General features: G+C 40.4%; 1 protein-coding gene across 3 annotated transcripts in view; it reads right to left on the bottom strand.

The window, feature by feature from the left end:
- The window catches only part of Pias1 (protein inhibitor of activated STAT 1), a 110,867-nt gene that overhangs the window by 78,315 nt on the left and 13,586 nt on the right, over positions 1-18,966 (bottom strand). For 2 of the 3 annotated variants that reach the window (XM_075965567.1, XM_075965568.1), the window contains exon 2: positions 2,803-3,247. In XM_075965567.1, the coding sequence (XP_075821682.1) occupies positions 2,803-3,247 (445 nt within the window). Of the gene's footprint in view, positions 1-2,802; positions 3,248-6,876; positions 6,919-18,966 lie in introns of those variants that run through there. The other variant, XM_075965566.1, reaches the window with a different exon arrangement.

Genomic DNA, 18,966 nt, shown 5'->3' with positions numbered 1-18,966 from the left:
TACACCTGGGTTCAATTCCCAGCATCCAGAGGGTGGCTCACAACCAGTAACTCTAGTTCTAGGGAATCTAAAAGTCTCTTCTGAGCCCCACTGATACTAGGCACCCATGTGTAGGCAAAGTACTCATAAAAATAAAATAAATAAATCTCAAAAAAATTTAAAGAATAAAATGGTGTTATAAACTTCATGTTTGTCAGACTAAGTAAGATGGCTCAGCAGGTAAGGGCACTTGCCTTCAAGCCTGACCACCTAAATTTGATTCTGAGGATTTGCATAGTAAAATCAACTCTCTGACTTCCTATGCATGCTGTAACATGTGTTTGAAGTTATATAGAGTACACACGTCTATACACACACATACACACACAAATGTAAAAATAAATTCAATAAATTCATATAATAAAATTCATGTTGTTTGAAAATATCTTCTGTATCTTCATTTATTCTTAGAAATTCTACTAAATGCAATTAAAACCAAGAACTTCCTTATTCAATGACAGAATTTCAGCAATGCTCTCAAAAATCATGGCCCCACACCAACAAAAAAGAAGGAAATATATTGAAGAGGATCCAAGGAGAGTTGAAGGAGAGAAGGTGGATATGATCAAAATACACTGTATACATAAAGTTCTCAAAGAAAAAAAATTTAAAATCTAATTTAAAACAATCCTCTCCAAAAGACTTGTGGTACACACCTGTAATTCCAGCTTAGAAGGTAAAGAGGAAGATCAAGAATTCAATGTCATACTCTGCTTCTTGAAGAATACTAGGCCAGCCTAGACAACATCATACCTCAACCCCCAAAACACTCCACCTTCTCTAAAACTTGCCCTCAATATTCAACAATTCCTCAAACTGAGATGTTTAATATTAATGACAGGAATCAACAAACATTTCTATAAAAGTCAGACAGGAAATACGTTAGGCTCTGGGGCACACATGATCTGTTATTTATATATTCATTAGCTTTGTTTACATTTTAGGAATATATTGAAAAATTTGAGCTGGGGATAGTGGCTCCCATGTGTAATCTTAGCACCTAGCAGGCAGACGCAGCAGACTGCTGTGAGCAGTACTAGGGCATCAGAGTCCCAGAGTGAGAGCCTGCCTCAGACAACAAAATTCTTACATAATTGTCACACAAAACCAAACCACTAGAATTAGCTGCCAGTCACAATTTGCTAAGCACTGACTTCTAAGAAGTCAGCATCCAGAAAAGTTTGCTATTAGAGTATATTCTACTAAAGGCACCCCCCCACCACCAAAAAAAAAAAATCACACCAAAGTTAACTGTGGTTCACATTAATAAAGTGGATGACATATAATAAATATGTTGAACTCTATACTTTGACAAGGAAATCTCAAGATGAGAAGCCTACTAACAGAAACGTCTACAACTCATATTACACATGAATAGGAACTTGTATACCACATGTGTATGACTAATGCACATGTCTCCACTTGGAAAACAGCAGCTAAAAGTTGACTACAACATCAAAGCTCAAATTTCCTTTCATCATAATTAAAACCATTTATACATTCAAGTAATCAACACTGGTGAGTCTGTTTTAGATGTCATTGACTGCTGAAAATTAAGAACAGAATCAAGAGACTGGTGGTGATTTGCTTTCAATTTTAATTAGAAGCCAGCCACAGTAGAACATACCTATAATCCAATGGTTCTAGAGACAGAGGCAGGAGGATCTTTGTGAGTTCAAGAACAGCAAGGTACAGGACAGCCAGAGCTTATACGGTGAAACTGTGTTTCAAACTTAGTATTTATTGTGTCCAAAACTATTGGTCACCTTTGTCTAAAACATACAAAGAACTCAAGAAATTGGACACCAAAAGAACACATAATCCAATAAAAAAAATGGAGTACAGACCTAAACAAAGAACTCTCAACAGAGGAATCTAGAATGGTTGAAAGACAATTAAGGAAATGTTCAAAATCATCAAAATCATCAGAGAAATGCAAATCAAAACAACTCTGAGATTCCATCTTACATCTGTAAGAATGGCCAAGATCAAAAACACTGATGACAACTTATGCTGGAGAGGTTGTGGGGAAAAGGGAACACTTCTGCATTGCTGGTGGGAATGCAAATTGGTACCAACTCTTTTGGATGTCAACCTGGCGATTTCTCAGAAAATTGAGAAACAACCTTCCTCAAGACCCAGTAGTACCACTTTTGGGTATATATCCAAAGCATGCTCAATTGTGCCACAAGGACATGTGCTCAACTATGTTCATAGCAGCTTTGTTTGTCATAGCCAGAACCTGGAAACAACCTAAATGCCCCTCAACCAAAGAATGGATGTGGTACATTTACACAATTGAGTACTACTCAGCAGAAAAAAATAACGACAGCTTGAATTTTGCAGGAAAATGGATGGAGCTAGAAAACATTATTTTGAGTGAAAGACAATTATCACGTGTACTCACTCATAGGTGGTTTTTAATCATAAAGCGAAGAAAGCCAGCCTACAAACCACAATCCCAGAAAACTTAGACAACAATGTAGACACTAAGAGACACTTACATAGATCTAATCTACATGGGAAGTAGAAAGTAAAAAAAGACAAGATCTCCTGAGTAAATTGGGAGCATGGGGACCTTGGGGGAGGACTGAAGGGGAGAGGGGAGAGGCAGGGAGGGGAACAGAGAAAAATGTAGAGCTCAATAAATATCAATTTAAAAAACTGTAAAATAAAAATAAAAAAAGAATAAAACTGGGTCAGATTGAAAGTCTAAAATGAAAATGCTAACCACAGCAGTAACCAAATGGCCTCGTATCTTACCTAAACTGGTGGGTTTGATCAGCTCGTCCAGCAGGTCATAGAATGGTAGCTTTTGCAGCTTTATATCCGGATGGACTGGGTGCAGTGCTGATGTGAGATGTGGGAGTTCCAGTTCATGTTTAGGTCCCAGAAGAGAAACAGGGAGTAGTGGGGATGATGCAGGGTGACCATCATAGGTGAGTTGTGGAATGGTAGATGGTGACAGAGTCGCTGGCATAGGACTTGAATGTACGTTGGGGATAGACAAGTCCGCAGGCGTCATAATTTTCTGAGGGAACCGCCGCCTGTAGAGTTCTTTAATTTTCATTTGTACAGCAGGACTACAGCCAGCCTTTAACAAATGCAGGGCTTTTGTAAGAAGTTCGTGTTTGCGTCCGTGCTTGTTCCTCCCAGCGTAGCCCAACAGTACTTGGAGTTCAGAAACTCTAAGGCTCATAACCATTTGCTTAGAGAAAAAAGTTAAAATGTAAAATATTAGTATCTGATACATAATTTACAATTCTAAACAACTTTTATTTAGCCTCTTCATGTGGTTTGCTTAAATACCAGCCCATTTAACATCCTTACTATTCTAAACAAAGTTTATCCAATTAATAATAGAGAAACTTTCAAAAAGTAATATGCATAAGTTTCTATAAAGGATACAGGATCAAGTTTACACTACGCAGGACCACATCTCACTTTATCCCTACCACTGAGTGACATTACCAAGTACTTACTAATTTTCCAGAAGCATAGACGGCAGAATAGTAAGAGCATTCCTGCCTTCTTGGGGAAAAAAAACCAAGTACATTCAAACCAAACAGCCCACCTCAAACCCCAGACACATTACCAAATTCGACTCTCTGTATTAACTCTGGAATGCAAGGAACAATCGCTATTTTCCTGAGGCCTGTCTCTTAGTCTGTGCTGTTATATTGCTAGCTAGCAGTCCCAGATACTAAAACTCTCAATTACCACTTAGAAATCAAGAATTCCATCTGTACACTGTAATACATGCAGCTAATGACAGAAATCTACTTACCTTTATTAATCTTAGGTTCACAATTTATTTCATCACTGCTTCTATTCTCCACCACTTCTAAGAACAGGAAATGGAAATCTAAACAGAACCTTCCATTTTAAAGCAACAGAAAAGGGAACCAAAGAGGAAGGGTCGACGCTACCCACACTACTACTTACGGAATAAGCCCTGTCTCTGAAAGGATGACAGGAAATGCCAGGATGAATACATACCTGCAAGCTTCCCATTCATTAATTTCTCCATTTCCTAAACTATTGGATTCTCTAGATTCATACCAAATACCAACACATAGTGGCTACAAGGCCTCCCTGCCTTCCTGTATGACTTATACAAATACCTTTTCTCAGCCAACCCATTGGAGCAACGGTTCTCAACCTTCCTAATGCTGCAGCCCTTAAGCACAGTTCTTCATGTTTTGGTGTTTCCCCCAAACATAAAATTATTTTCTTTGCTACTTCATAGCTGTAATACTGCTAATGTTATGAATCATGATATAAAAATCTGTGGTTTCTGATAGTCTTAGGTGATCCCTGTGAAAAGTTCATTCAACGCTCCTAATAGGCTGCAAGCCACAGACTGAGATCCGCTACATTAGAAAGTCCTTTCAGGTAGAAGAACAGCCTCCAAACGTGACCAATGAAAGAAGAACTCTGATGCAAGACAGCTGGTCAATCAAAGCTGTTTCCCACCTTCAGGTCCAGCTTTGCCAGCCTGCCCCAGTAGATTGGTTAATAAAACAAACAAACAAAAAACCTGTCTTGGGCCAGCGGTAGGCAGGAAAAACTAAACTGAATGCTGGGAGAAAGGAGGCAGAATCAGAGAGAAGCCATGGAGCCGCTTCCAGAGACAGACAAGCTGCTGCTCTTTGAGAGGATCCAAGTTTTGTTCTGAGTGTCCTTATTGGGCACCTCACAGTACCTATAACTCTTTCCACAGGATCCAGTGCCCTCTCTTGACCTCTGCAGGCTTCCTCACTTGACAGGGTGTAGTAGGAAGCCGCTTGTTCATTTCCCAGATGCCCAGACTCCCAAAATAACCACACAGAAACTGTATTAATTAAATCACAGCTTGGCCTATTAGTTCTAACTTCTTATTGGCTAGCTTTTACATCTTAATTTAACCCATTTCCATTATTTTATATTTTACCATAAGGCTCAGAAAATTGGGAAACAAACTTCCTCAAGACCCAGTAGTACCACTTTTGGGTATATATCCAAAGGATGCTCAATCATGCCACAAGGACTGTGCTCAACTATGTTCATAGCAGCTTTGTTTGTCATAGCCAGAACCTAAAAACAACCTAAATGCCCCTCAACCAAAGAATGGATAAGAAAAATGTGGTACATTTACACAATTGAGTACTACTCAGCAGAAAAAAATAACGACAGCTTGAATTTTGCAGGAAAATGGATGGAGCTAGAAAACATTATTTTGAGTGAAAGACAATTATCACGTGTACTCACTCATAGGTGGTTTTTAATCATAAAGCGAAGAAAGCCAGCCTACAAACCACAATCCCAGAAAACTTAGACAACAATGTGGACACTAAGAGACACTTACATAGATCTAATCTACATGGGAAGTAGAAAGTAAAAAAAGACAAGATCTCCTGAGTAAATTGGGAGCATGGGGACCTTGGGGGAGGATTGAAGGGGAGAGGAGAGATGCAAGGAGGGGAACAGAGAAAAATGTAGAGCTCAATAAATATCAATTTAAAAAACTGTAAAATAAAGATAAAAAAAAAGAATAAAACTGGGTCAGATTGAAAGTCTAAAATGAAAATGCTAACCACAGCAGTAACCATAAGGCTCGTGGCCTACTGGCAAGGTTCCACATGTCTTCTACATTGGGAGATCCTATTATCTATTATTGGTTCAAACCAATGCCCAAATTCTTGAGTTCTACAGAGGCATACAAAGGTGTAACTCAGACAGTGGAAACAAACTGTTGAGTATAATGGCCTACACGTAAAGAGCCGCGATTGGGAGGCTAAGACAGGAAGATCATAAGCTTAAGGCCAGTCTGAGATACATGGTCTCAAACAACAATAAAACAAATAATTATACCCCAATACTATAGGTATTTTCTTCTAGGATATTAACAGAGATTGTTAATAGGACAACAATTGTATTTTCTCCCTAGTCACTGAAACATCCTAGAAAGGTATAAAACAACTAGAAAAATTACTTAAAAGACACCTGCCAGGAATGGTGGAATGTATTTATAATACCAGCAATTGGGAGGCAGATCTCTGTGAGACAACCTGATCTACACATAGAAAAGTTCAAGGCCAGCCAGAGCTAACTGTGAGACCCTGTCTGACTTGGGATTCCCCTCTGAATACTGTGAATACCATTGGTTAATAAAACAAACAAACAAAAAACCTGTCTTGGGCCAGCGGTAGGCAGGGAAAACTAAACTAAATGCTGGGAGAAAGGAGGCAGAATCAGAGAGAAGCCATGGAGCCGCTTCCAGAGACAGACATGTGGAACCTTGCCAGTAGGCCACGAGACTTATGGTAAAATATAAAATAATGGAAATGGGTTAAATTAAGATGTAAAAGCTAGCCAATAAGAAGTTAGAACTAATAGGCCAAGCTGTGATTTAATTAATACAGTTTCTGTGTGGTTATTTTGGGAGTCTGGGCATCTGGGAAATGAACAAGCGGCTTCCTACTACACCCTGTCAAGTGAGGAAGCCTGCAGAGGTCAAGAGAGGGCACTGGATCCTGTGGAAAGAGTTATAGGTACTGTGAGGTGCCCAATAAGGACACTCAGAACAAAACTTGGATCCTCTCAAAGAGCAGCAGCATGTGCTCTTAAGCACTAAACCGATTCTCCACTTGCAATAATGCACTGTAAATCTTAAATTGGACATCTGTACTACTGCACTTGGGAGGTTGAGAGTGAGGGAACTTGAATTTAAGGCCAACTTGAGCTACATTGGGAGATCCTATTATCTCATAATAATCTTCTGTTTGTAATGAAATTAAAAAAAATCAAACATCAAGGATTAGTAATAAAAAACAAACTGGAGTTGGCTGGTCTTACTTTCCTATTGCTGTGATAAAACACCATGACCAAGGCAACTTATAGAAGGAAGGGTTTATGTAGGCTTATGGTTCCAGAGGGATAAGATTCCATCCATCATGGCAAAGAATTGACTGCAGGCAGCAGGAACAGATGAGAGCTCACATCCCAAACTGTAAGCAAGAAGCAGAGAGAGCAAACTCGAAATGGGATGAGGCATTCAACTTTCAAGGCCCATCTCCAGTGACATGCTTCCTCTAGCAAGGCCACACTTTCTAAATCTAGCAAACAACTGGGGACCAAGAATTCAAACATCTGAGCCTATGGGGAACAATCTCATTCAAACATCACACTGTCTTAGTTTCTTTTCCTGTTCTTGTTATAAAATGCTCTGACAAAACCAACTTAATTAAGAGAAAGGGTCTATACTGGCTGAAAACTTGATGGTAAAGCCTATTAGAGTGGGGAAGACGACAGGCGCTTAAAGAAGCTGGCCACATGACATTCACAACTGAGAGCAGAGAGCAATGAATGCATTCATGCTGCTCAACTCCCTTTTTCCATTTATAAAATCCAGGACCACAATTTCAGTGATGCCTTTGTCATTGTGAGTACAAGATTAAAAATGTAGCACAGATGCATTATTGTATTTCTATGAAAAACACATTGACAATTTACTTAACGGCCAGGAAATGGAGTTGCCCACAGTGGGCAGGTCTTCCCACATCAATTAAAAAGTCAAGATACTTCCCACAGGCATGTCCAGAGGCCCATTTTCCAGGTGATTTTAGAGTCTGTCAATTAACACTAGCAGTCAGTCACATAGGTAAATGTGTTTGTTCTTAAAAAGGGGGAAACAGCATTAAATTTTAGATAAATATCTTTCAATTCAAATCTCTAAGTCACAAACAAAAAGTGAATTAAAATTATTGAAAAGCAATTCAATAATTAGCACAATTTCAGTGATGCCTTTGTCATTGTGAGTACAAGACTAAAAATGTAGCACAAATGCATTATTGTATTTCTATGAAAAACACATGGACAATTAAAATCAAATCTCTTGTTTGAAGGATCAAAGAAAAAGTTAAATGACAAAATAAACTTGACAGCTGTCAATTATATTTTGACTGTCTCAAAAAAAAAAGTAGACACTAGCAACCATTAAACAAATACTTTCGTTGCATGCTCTCAAAAGACAGCTGCTATTAACAAGTCAAGGTTTCTAGTTTGGGTTTATTTTTTTAAAGAGAGAGAGAGAGAGGGAGAGAGAGAGAGAGAACTTATCATTGTGTTTTTGAGACAGGTATCATCATTTTTTCACACAGAAAGCAAAAAATCTGCTGAATGTCTGAATGTCCACAACTAATTTTACTTCAAATATATTTTCACAATTTTACAGATATTTAAGGAAATAAGCCACATGTCTTTTAATGGGGGGAGGAATTAATTAAAAATGAATATAGTTTACCTCAATTTCCAGTTCAAGCTTCAGTAATTGAACTTTTAAAAAAAGTTCTGGCTAAGAAGTGTGTGTGTTCCATTAACCATTCACTGCACCTGACCTTGCACAGCGGAAGGCCAGGTGGTGTTCCTTGCTATTATTGGAACAGATTTTGCATACTCTTGGAGGACCATAATCAGCACTGTATTTTAAGAGAACTGAAGAAGGGGGCGGAAAAGGCCCAGCCATCTGAAGCATCATTCAAATGAAAGGCTCAGAGAAGCATGCAGCAATTAATTCATAATGTGGAAGTGTTGACAACATACAAAAAAACTAAACATTTAAATACTTCTGAGATGCTGAAATAAAATATATTTTAATATGCAATGTGCTTAAAATTCTTCAATTGTTACGACTAAAATAAAAGGAGTATTTACAACTAAGGATAATGTTAAGCATGATAGCTACTAGAAATCATCGCTTCCTAGGGAATTCCAGTATTCTGCTGACTGCATCTTTGGATGATCTAGTTCTTAGAATCCCAAGGGATTAAAAATGGTTGAAAAGTGTATATATTCTGCACAGAATTCTGTGAAGGAAGTCTTCCTAAAGTGTTTTATTTTTTTTATCAGACAGACATATGCACCACTTTAAAATTCTTTAATATTTTTTTAATATATTTGATGTATACCTGCATGTGGATCAGGTAACCAAACACAGAGGGGGTCATCAGATCCCCTGGAACTGGAGTTATGACCAGTTGTGAGCCATCTGATGTGGATGCTGGTAATTAAACACAGATCCTCTGGGCAGCAAGCTGGTTTTAGCCACTGCATTCTCTCTAGCTCCATGTGTATAATTTTTTTTTAATTTTTTTTATTTTAGTTGCATGTATGAGTGTTCTACATCCATGTATGTATTTGTACCATGGGCATGCCTGGTGCCCATGGATATCAAAAGTGGGTATTGAATCATCTGAAACCAGAGCTATAGATTGTTATGAGCTAACATGGGTCGTGGGAATTGAACCTGCAAGAACAAGTGGTCTTAACCATAGAGACATCTATCTAGCCAATGTATATTTATTTTGTTGGTTTTTTTTTTTTTTTTTTGCTTTTTGTTTGTTTGTTTTTTGAGACAAGGTATCTCTATGCAGTTCTGGCTGTCCTGGAACTCACTCTGTAGACAAAGGTGGCTTTGAGTTCAGAGATCAACCTGCTTCTGCTTCCCAAGTGCTGGCATTAAAGGCTGCACTACCACCACCTGGCCCATACACAAAAACTTCTAAAATCCTAATAATTTTACAAGAAACATTAGTTCCTAGCTGCAGCTTCGATTTTAGCTTTTTTGTCCGGAATTTTTCATCATTTGTACAGCAGTCTGTTCATTTTTCCTTGAAGGTATCTACTGACTTCCAATTATAAGAGGTAATGTTTTTAGCTGTCAAATCTCATCACCTACCATCTCATTATAATTTGTGATTGAATCAATTGTCTCTGCTTACATTATTACATCTGTAAATAAAATATATAAAATGCTGAACCAAAAGTATATCATAATTATGCTTTCTTTTCATATAATTTTGCTCTCTTTATATTTAATATCTACCATTTTGTGCTTGATTAGTATTCTATGTACCTACTGTCCATTCATCCACATAGTCAAACTTTCCTCTCAATATATTCAATTATATGAAGGAAAGCTGTTTAATTTTGATTGGTTTTGTTTTCTATCTTTTATTTCTTTTTTTTTTTCTGATCTTGTTTTGTTTTGAGTTGACTTGTTGTATTTGTTTTTAAACAGGGTTTTCCCCCATACAGCCCAAGCTAGTCTGGAACTTGCTATGTAGCTCATACTAGCTTCAAATTCAGTATCTTCTTATTTCAGACTCTGGTGTTCTAAAATTATAGCACTGTCTTTCTTCCTAAAAACATAGCTCCAGTAGCCTGCTACAAGGCTACAAAGTGGACAGTTAGATCTGAGCCTAGTGCACACTATGGTCACAGAATTTCCCTTTATTATGTCCCAGGAACTCCCTTCTGTATCCCACATTGAACCCCATTTCCTCATCACTGTGATTCTTCTTTTTGCTTCTCTTCTTAGTGGGGCTTTTCCTTCAGTAGACTTCTAAGAAAGGGGCATGGGAGGTGTCTTTTTATATCTTGCATTATTATAAAATCAATACTTCCTCACACTCAATTCTTGAGTTTGGCTCAGTAAAGAATTTTACAGAGAAAATTTTTAGTAGAACTTAAGACATTTCCTTATTTTCTATTTCCAGTGCTGGTATTAAAAGGGTTAGACTAGCCGGTGGTGGCGCACGCCTTTAATCCCAGCACTCGGGAGGCAGAGGCAGGTGGATCTACTTGAGTTCGAGGCCAGCCTGGTCTACAAGAGCTAGTTCCAGGACAGGAACCAAAAGCTACGGAGAAACCCTGTCTCGAAAAAACTAAGCAAAGCAAAGCAAACCAAAACAAAACAAAAAGGAGAAAGCTCAGCAGTTAAAAGTACTTGATGGTCTTATAGAGGGCCCAGGTTCAATTCCCACCATCCACATGGTGGTTCACCAGCATCTTTTAACTCCAGTTCTAGGGAAATCTGACTCCTTCTTTTGATCTCTGAGTGCAGGAGGCATGTATGCATGCATTCAGGCAGAACACTCATACATATAATATATAAATAAACATTTTTTAAAAAGCTAAAATACTAGACTTTGTGGCACATGCCTATAATCCCAGTACTTGGGAGGTGGTAGAGTGGGGGGATCAGAAGTTCAAAGACCCTAATCTGTGTTCCAGGAGACACTATCTCAAACAAACAGCCACCATACTGTTCATCTATAATCCTTTATGATTCCTATATATCCCCCATCTGGACGCTAGTAGAATTTCCTCTTTAGGTATTCTGATATTTCATAGCATCATGCCTCAGCAATGATTTTTTTGGCTTGTTTCTACAAGACCTAGTAACTGTTGAGCTTTTACATTCAGAGATGCACGTCTTGGAGAGTTTCTAACAAGTCTTCCTTTTTTTTATTTCCTTTCTCATCGACTGCCATTTAGATACTAAGCTTTCAGAAATGATTCTCTACATGTTCTCAAGGAATTGTATTGAGGAATGGGATGTCTGTCATTTCAAAGACAACATCACCCTCAACCTCCTTTGTAGATATATAAAACTTACACACACCTACGTATTCCCAACTACACAAGTGAAAAAGTCCATTCTGCAATTAAACAGAAAGTACCAGTTTTATATTCTCATTAGCTATGACCTTCCTTATTAAAAGTTATATCTACATTTTAACCAAGAATGAGACCCCCCCCAGCTCTCATTCAAGCGTGCTGCGGTAGTTTCAGTCAAAGCAGACTCTGTACTGTGAGTCTTTATCTAATCTCACTATAAAACCAAGTATGAACTAGAATTCTATAATTATATACACTAAAGCCAGGCACAGTGATTCTAGAAAGCAGGAGGACTGATGGAAGCCTGCAATCTACAAAGTGAGTTCCAACCCAGCCTGGTCTACATAATGAGTTTCATGATCAGCCTGGTCTACATAGTAAGTTCCAGGCCTGCTAGGATGCAAAATGAGACTACCCTTCACAAGAAAACCAACAATGAATCAGATATATAAGAAAAGCATATTAAAATAAAAATATTTTATCCATTATTATTGAAGTCAGATTATTCAATACGACTGGATTCTAAACTGTGGACCACTTCCCATTAGAAATGGTTTACAGGTTGGGCACAGTCACTCATATCTCTAAACTCTAGTACTTGAGAGACTAAGGCAGGAGCTTTGCCATAAGTGAGAAGTCAGATTAGGGTTACTACACAGTGAGTCCCAGAGCCTGGACAACAAAGAGACATAGCCCTTAAAAGCAAACAAACAAATACAAGAATACAGAAATGAAGACACAAAATAACCAACTGGTAGATTAGCAATCTGTCAACAACACCTAGTTCAACCAGAAAACCTAGTTAGACAGTTTTAACTCAAAGTAGTAAATCAGGTTGGCTGCATCCTTCTCCATAATCATCTTCCTCCCAATTTCTCATCTTTTATTTATTTCTCAACATAAGACAACTGGAAAGAGATCTGCAGCACCAGCCCCTCCAGCTATCACCTTCATCTCTCAGTCTCCATTCCATCATGCTGATTACACTACGCTCTCAAAAGATGACAAAATATTGTGATTATATGTAAACAGAGATTCCATTTTCCTTCAAGCAATGTACAAACTTAACATTTTGAAAGGGTTACCATGGTTTCATTTCTTGATAGATGATTTATACGTCATTCCCATCTATGTCCTACCACATTTTATGAAACATATGGATATAGGCTTCAAAAAGCTCCTTCTTGTTAACATGAATACTAAAAATAACAAATCTAACTTACACTGTTTTAAAATTTGGACCCAGTATTAAGTTTAGTTTAATTTAATTTAAAATTCTAGAATTTAAAACACTAACACATTGACCAACTTCATGTGCAGAGACAAGAAAATATGGTTCTCAATTAAGGAAAATGCTGCTCTGTCATGACTCAAATAGGTTCTCCTAGTGCCTGCATTTCCCCAGGGCCTAAGTTGCACTGGGACCCTACCCCTCATCTCTAAACCACCTGTAACAGACTTACCTTCCGGCTGACCAATTGCTCAGCAACCCATCCATCAGCAGGAATTAGGTAAGTTTCTCCTTTGATCTGTGCAAACATTTTCCTGAGTCTGAGGAAGCAACCTTTGAATGTCTGACACTCCTCTGGTACTCTTGGAGGAGAAGGAACACAACCCTCTTCACCTGACCCCATTCCCAGATCCTTGGAGCAGCAATAATGCAGATCCCTCAGGCCAAACCAGAACCTGCACCCCTTCCCGCCCTCTTCTCCCATCTTCCCTTCACAGCAGAGCAGAGCACAGAGCAGAGGAAGAGCAAATCTGTAGCATTTTGCTGAGAAAACCCTTCCCCGCTGGACACAAGTTTTAACATTTCTGTTGGGAAAGCCTTCTCTTCAGAGCTGCCTGTAATCCCACAGCTCCTCTAAACCCTTGTGGCTATTGGGACCCCATTTCCAACCCTTTCCTGTAGATGAGACCCTTCTCCTGGAGCTCAGATTCTGTTCTCTCCTCACCTCTATGAAAGCTCTGGCAACAGGCACCAACAGCTAGCTTAGTCAGGCTAAGCGCCTGATCTCCGCTGAATATGGTGATGACCCACTCAACAGTTTGGTCCTCGTTCGGTTCTCTGAGTCCTGGGGACGCTCACTACTACAGGCTGCAGTGACATCTTCCTTCTCTCATTCACGAGACTGTGACTTCCATACCCTCCCATTCCCCTTTGGGATGCCTCTTAGAAAACCTCTAGCCTCTACACTTGGCACCCTACCTGAAGGGACCTAAATTTATTTACCTTTGCAATAAAATTTGGCTTCAATATCCCTTAGATAATCAATCCAAAAGGTCACCTAATGGCACCTTCCTAGATCCTAATATTATTTGGGACTTTTACTGTAAGCGATTAGGGAAATGCAAAGAGAATTCCCATTCCCTATTTCTCTTTTCTCTGCTTCAAGCCCTATTTTTGTCTTTTCTACTCCCCCTCTACACACACACAAGCACGCACGCACACACACACACACAATGTAAACTTCCTTCCTGTCTTTTAAGTTACCACTGATGGATATGTAAGTTTGTTGTAAAGTGGACGCCAGAAGCCAGATCTAGCAGTACTGGCGGACACCGGGAGTAGGTCAGTTCCAACACCCACACACACACCCAGCACACACTCTTCACTGGCTGGTGCATCTCTCACTTCCCTCCCAGTGTCCTCTGTCTAGGAGCCAGAACTGAAGCTCCTCCTAGCTGAGGCCCAAACCAGATGATTCTTCCTCTATTTTTGATCACACTAATAAACCTCCCCCTTATCGGCTTCAAACAGCAGTGCGTTCTCTTCCTCTCCAGCCTCTCTGGTTTCCCTTTATTCCTTCTCAGAGACAGGCTGTCCATCCAGTCAAGGTCAAGGTAGTCCCCAATCAGGACCCTGAATGGACTTACAATATTCTAGAGGGCATCCTTGCTAAGGATCAATTTGTAATCTGCCTCCTGGCTGGTCTTCGCAAGGCCACTCTTAAAACAATAACATATGAAAAAACCTAAGTCAATTCCTAGACCACCTCACAAAGGCCCTCTTAGAATATACCAATCTGGATCCCCAGACCCTAGATGGAAAAGAACTCCTTATGACCTACTTCTTTTCCCAGAGTTCCCTGATGTTAAGTCTCTTAAACATCTAGAGAAAGGACCTAGATGTCACAGGCAGAAGCCTTAGCAGATGCCTTTAAGGTGTACAACAGGAGAGATGAAAAAGCCTGAAAGGGGCTGGAGAGATGGCTCAGTGGTTAAGAGCACTGGCTGCTCTTCCAGAGGTCCTGGGTTCAATTCCCAGCAACTACATGGTGGCTCACAACCACCTGTAATGACATCTGGCACCCTCCTCTGGCGTGCAGGCATACATGGAGGCAGAATGTTGTATACAGAATAAATAAGTCTTTTATAAAAAAAGAAAGAAAAAGCCTGGAAAAAAAAAATACCCGATGCTAGCAAAGGCCTTTGATAGGCCAAAGCAACTACCCAGGTTTCCTGGACTCCCGAAGCCTGAGAATCTCTAGGTTCCTGTTTCAAATGCAGTCAAGAGGGTCACTGGTCTTGGGCCTCTCTGAACCCTTATAAACCACCCAGACCATATCCAAAGTGCCATCAAGAAGGATACTGGGGTGTTGACTGTCCTCATGTTTCTCATGGTATGAGGGCATCTCTGTGTACTGTGATTACCATTAATGAATAAAGAAATTGTTAATAGGGCAGAGCTTAGGTAGGCAGGGAAAACGGAACTGAGTGCTGGGAAAAGGAAGGTGGAGAGAGAGCTGCCATGGATCCGCGGCTGGAGATAGATTCACTGAAACTTTGCTGGTAGCCCACAACCTCGTGGTGATATACGGATTAATAGAAATGGGTTAAATTAAGATGTAAAAGTTAGCCAATAAGAAGCTAGAGCTAATGGGCCAAGCAGTGATTTAATTAATACAGTTTCTGTGTGGTTATTTCAGGGCTGGGCAGCTGGGAACCAAACAAGCAGCACCTTCTCCAACAGGCATCAAGCCCAGAATGTCCTTTTCTGATCACCTAGATCTGGCTGGCCATGGACGATGCAGGTGGATCAAGCTCTCTTGACCTGATCACTGTCATCTCTGACTGGAAACCTCCGGTAGTTACCACAGTCCCAGGGCCATCTATCCACTCCTTCCCACTGGAAGCCTTGGGTAGTTATCACAGTACCAGGACCATCTATCCACTCCTTCTGAACACTGGAGACCACCAACTTAGTTCTGACGGCATTTTAGGAACCCACATCTTCTTATCAGGGTAGAGTGACAACTTTACCAGCCTCACCAAATCCCATCAAATATATAACCCAGGCTCAATACCCACACTCTCTCTATACCTCTAGCTTTTGTAGACCAGGCTAGGCTGGCCTAGAACTCTCAGAGATCCGCCTGCCTCTGCCTCCTGAGTGCTGGGATTAAAGGTGTGTGCCACCACTGCCTGGCTACCTTTGATCTCTTAAGAAATAATCTTCTGCAATCTTTCCTTGTCCCCTTTCCCTCAGAGCTACCTGATCTCTTACTGCCCTCCTGGGCCTATATGTTGCAGATTTTCCTTGCCTCCCAAAAAGAGGTATCTGCTAAATCCCCCAACTTCCTTAAGCCCTTCAGGGCCTCTGTGACTTTGTCCCTCTTGGAAATCTCAGAGCCTCTCTATGCCCTCTTAGGCTTCCCTCTTGCCTCTCAGCTCCCACTTGGGGCTTAGAGAAACTCCCTTCAGTGGAGTTCCTTTGGCAACCCTTCCTCTCTTCCTCCACTAACTAGGATTTTATTAAGGCCTCACTCTGTTACTACAAACAGGAGAGAGGTGGTCTTTGTCTCTTCTTCAGAGAGGACTGCTGCTCCTATGTCAACCAGTCAGGTGTAGTAAAACACAGGATCGACAACTCCAGATGGATCTATAAAATGTAAAAAAGTCCGTGCATCTGGCCAGTGGCCCATTGAAAGTCCAATATGAAATACTACCCTTCTTAGCCTCTTCTCCTCTTCTTAATGCTACTAGTCGAACCCTGCCTTATAAACTTGTCTAAATTTCCTCAACAATAGATTCAAAAGATTTCGAATCAGACTTTTAATCAGTTGCTATGACAGGATTACTGGCCCCTAGCTACAGAGCCAGAGGCCAGCAACTCCAGACTATACCCTGATGGTGAAGAATCAAGATCGCTCAAAGGACCTTGAAGCCTCTATTCAACAGAAAGTAGTCAAATTATAACATTGTCCCTCTTTCCTGTGACCTGATTGTTTACAATAGTAAACAAAAAGGGGGGAATTAAGCCCTCCCCTGAGGACCTCCAACTTCCAGGTTTCACCCACAAGACACTCTAACTGCCCTAACTGCTGGACCCAGCCACCCCACTCTACAGAGTAAATTGTCCAATCTCTGGACGTAAAATCCCACCAATTTCCATCCTGGAAAGCTTTTACACACACACACACACACACACACCAAGAAACCTCAGGTAGTTACCACAGTCCCAGAGCCATCTATCCACTCCTTCCCATCATGTACAGTTTTCTGCTGTTATCTCTGAGCAGAGGCAGCCACCAGCTTTGGTTTTTTTTTCCTCCTAATAAATCTCTTGTGTGGGGTTTGTGGTGCAGCGTGACTTTGTGGTATTCCTCGGCTCCCAACTCCCAGGATACCTTTCCATCTGAGCTGTAATGCTTACAGATGTGCTATAAACGTTTCTCCCATGGATGTCCAGGCACTTACTCCATACAATGAGGAAGGGAGTTTGGGAAGGATCAAGAGAAGAGCATGAGAATACACCATGCTACTATGTGCCAGGATGGTAATACTATGTATAGGATTTGGATTTTGGGTCTGAACCCCAGGACTATAAAAGAGGACAAAGAAAAACCTACTAATTACAAATTAAATAGAAAATATTGAATTTTGTCTTAATTGGGGTTTCTATGGCTGTGATAAAAACATCATGACCAAAAAGTAACTCCAAAGACAAGGTTTATTTCATCTTACACTTTGAGCTAACAGTCCACCACGGAGGGAAGTCAGCACGGAAACTCAAGCAAGGCAGGAACAGAGGTAGGAACTGATGCAGTATGGAGGAGTGCTGCTTACTGTCTTGTTGCTCATTGTTTGCTCAGCTTGCTTTCTTATATTACTATAGTACCCAAGATCCAGGAGTGGCACCATCCATAGTGGGCTGGGTCCTCTCACGTCAATCAAGATAATACACTACAAGTTTACCCACAGGCCAATCTAGTGGTAGCATTTTCTTAGCTGAGGTTCCTCTTCCAAAACAACTCTAGGTCTATGTCAAGCTGACACAGAACTGGACACACTTGTACTCATTTGAGAGTGGGTCATATGATATAGCTCATGCTAGTCCTAAACTCAAAATTAGCTAGGTAAGACTGCTTAGTGCATAGATTAGAGGAATACACCACCAGGTCCAGTGAAATAGAAAAAAAAAATATCATTTAAAACTGGCTTAAAACAGGCAGTGGTGACGTACACCTTTAATCCCAGCACTTGGGAGGCAAGAGGCAGGCAGATCTCTTGTTCAAGGCCAGCCTGGTCTACAAGAGCTAGTTCCAAGACAGTCTCCAAAGCTATAGAGAAACCCTGTCTCGAAAAACCAGCTAGCTAGGTAGCTATGTAGGTAGGTAGATAGGCAGGCAGGCAGGCAGGCAGGCAGACAGACAGACAGACAGATAATAAAACTTTGATAAGTTGAGTATAGTGGGGCAAGTCTTTAATCCCAGCACTGGGCAGACAGAAGCAGGTACATCTCTGATTTCAAGGCCAGCCTGGACTACATAACAAGTTCCAGGATAGAACTACATAGTGAGACCCTGCCTCAAAATAAATAAGTAAAAAACGGTAATGAACAGTATTGAGAGATAGCTTAGCAGTTAAAAAAGAACTCAATATCTATCAGGTCCTAGCACCCATGTTGGGCAGCTCACAACTACCTCTAACTCCAGCTCAAGGGGATCTCATACCTCTGGCTTGCATGATCATCTGCACTGGCACACATACATACCTGTGTTTCTCGCCTTCTCTTACACACACACTTACAAATAAAATAAATATTAAATGATAAGGGGACTGGTCAGACCGTTCAGCCAGTAAAGTGCTTGCTGCACAAATCTGGTGACCTGAGGTCAACTCTCAGAAACCATGTTAAGGTTTAAGGAGAGAACTTACTCCACAAAGAGAGAACCAACTGCATACCCAGCTGGCAATTTCCTAAAGGCTGTTCCAATATAGAATCTGAAACCATAACAATGAACATTTCTTATTTATTAAAAGTCACTTCAAAGGCCAGGTGTGGTGGTGCACTCTAATTCCAGCACTTGGAAGACAGAGGCAAGTGGATCTAAGTTTGATGTAAGCCTACAGAGCAAGTTCTAGGACAGGGACAGTAAGGTCTACACAGAGAAACCCTGTCTCAAAAAACCAAGGTCATTTTGAAGCACAGTGGTACACATTTGTAATATCAGCACTTGGGAGGTACAAAACAGGAGAAAC

This window comes from Microtus pennsylvanicus, chromosome 3, assembly GCF_037038515.1.
Source record: "Microtus pennsylvanicus isolate mMicPen1 chromosome 3, mMicPen1.hap1, whole genome shotgun sequence".
Classification (NCBI taxonomy): domain Eukaryota; kingdom Metazoa; phylum Chordata; class Mammalia; order Rodentia; family Cricetidae; genus Microtus; species Microtus pennsylvanicus.
This window is presented reverse-complemented; position numbering and strand designations above follow the sequence as displayed.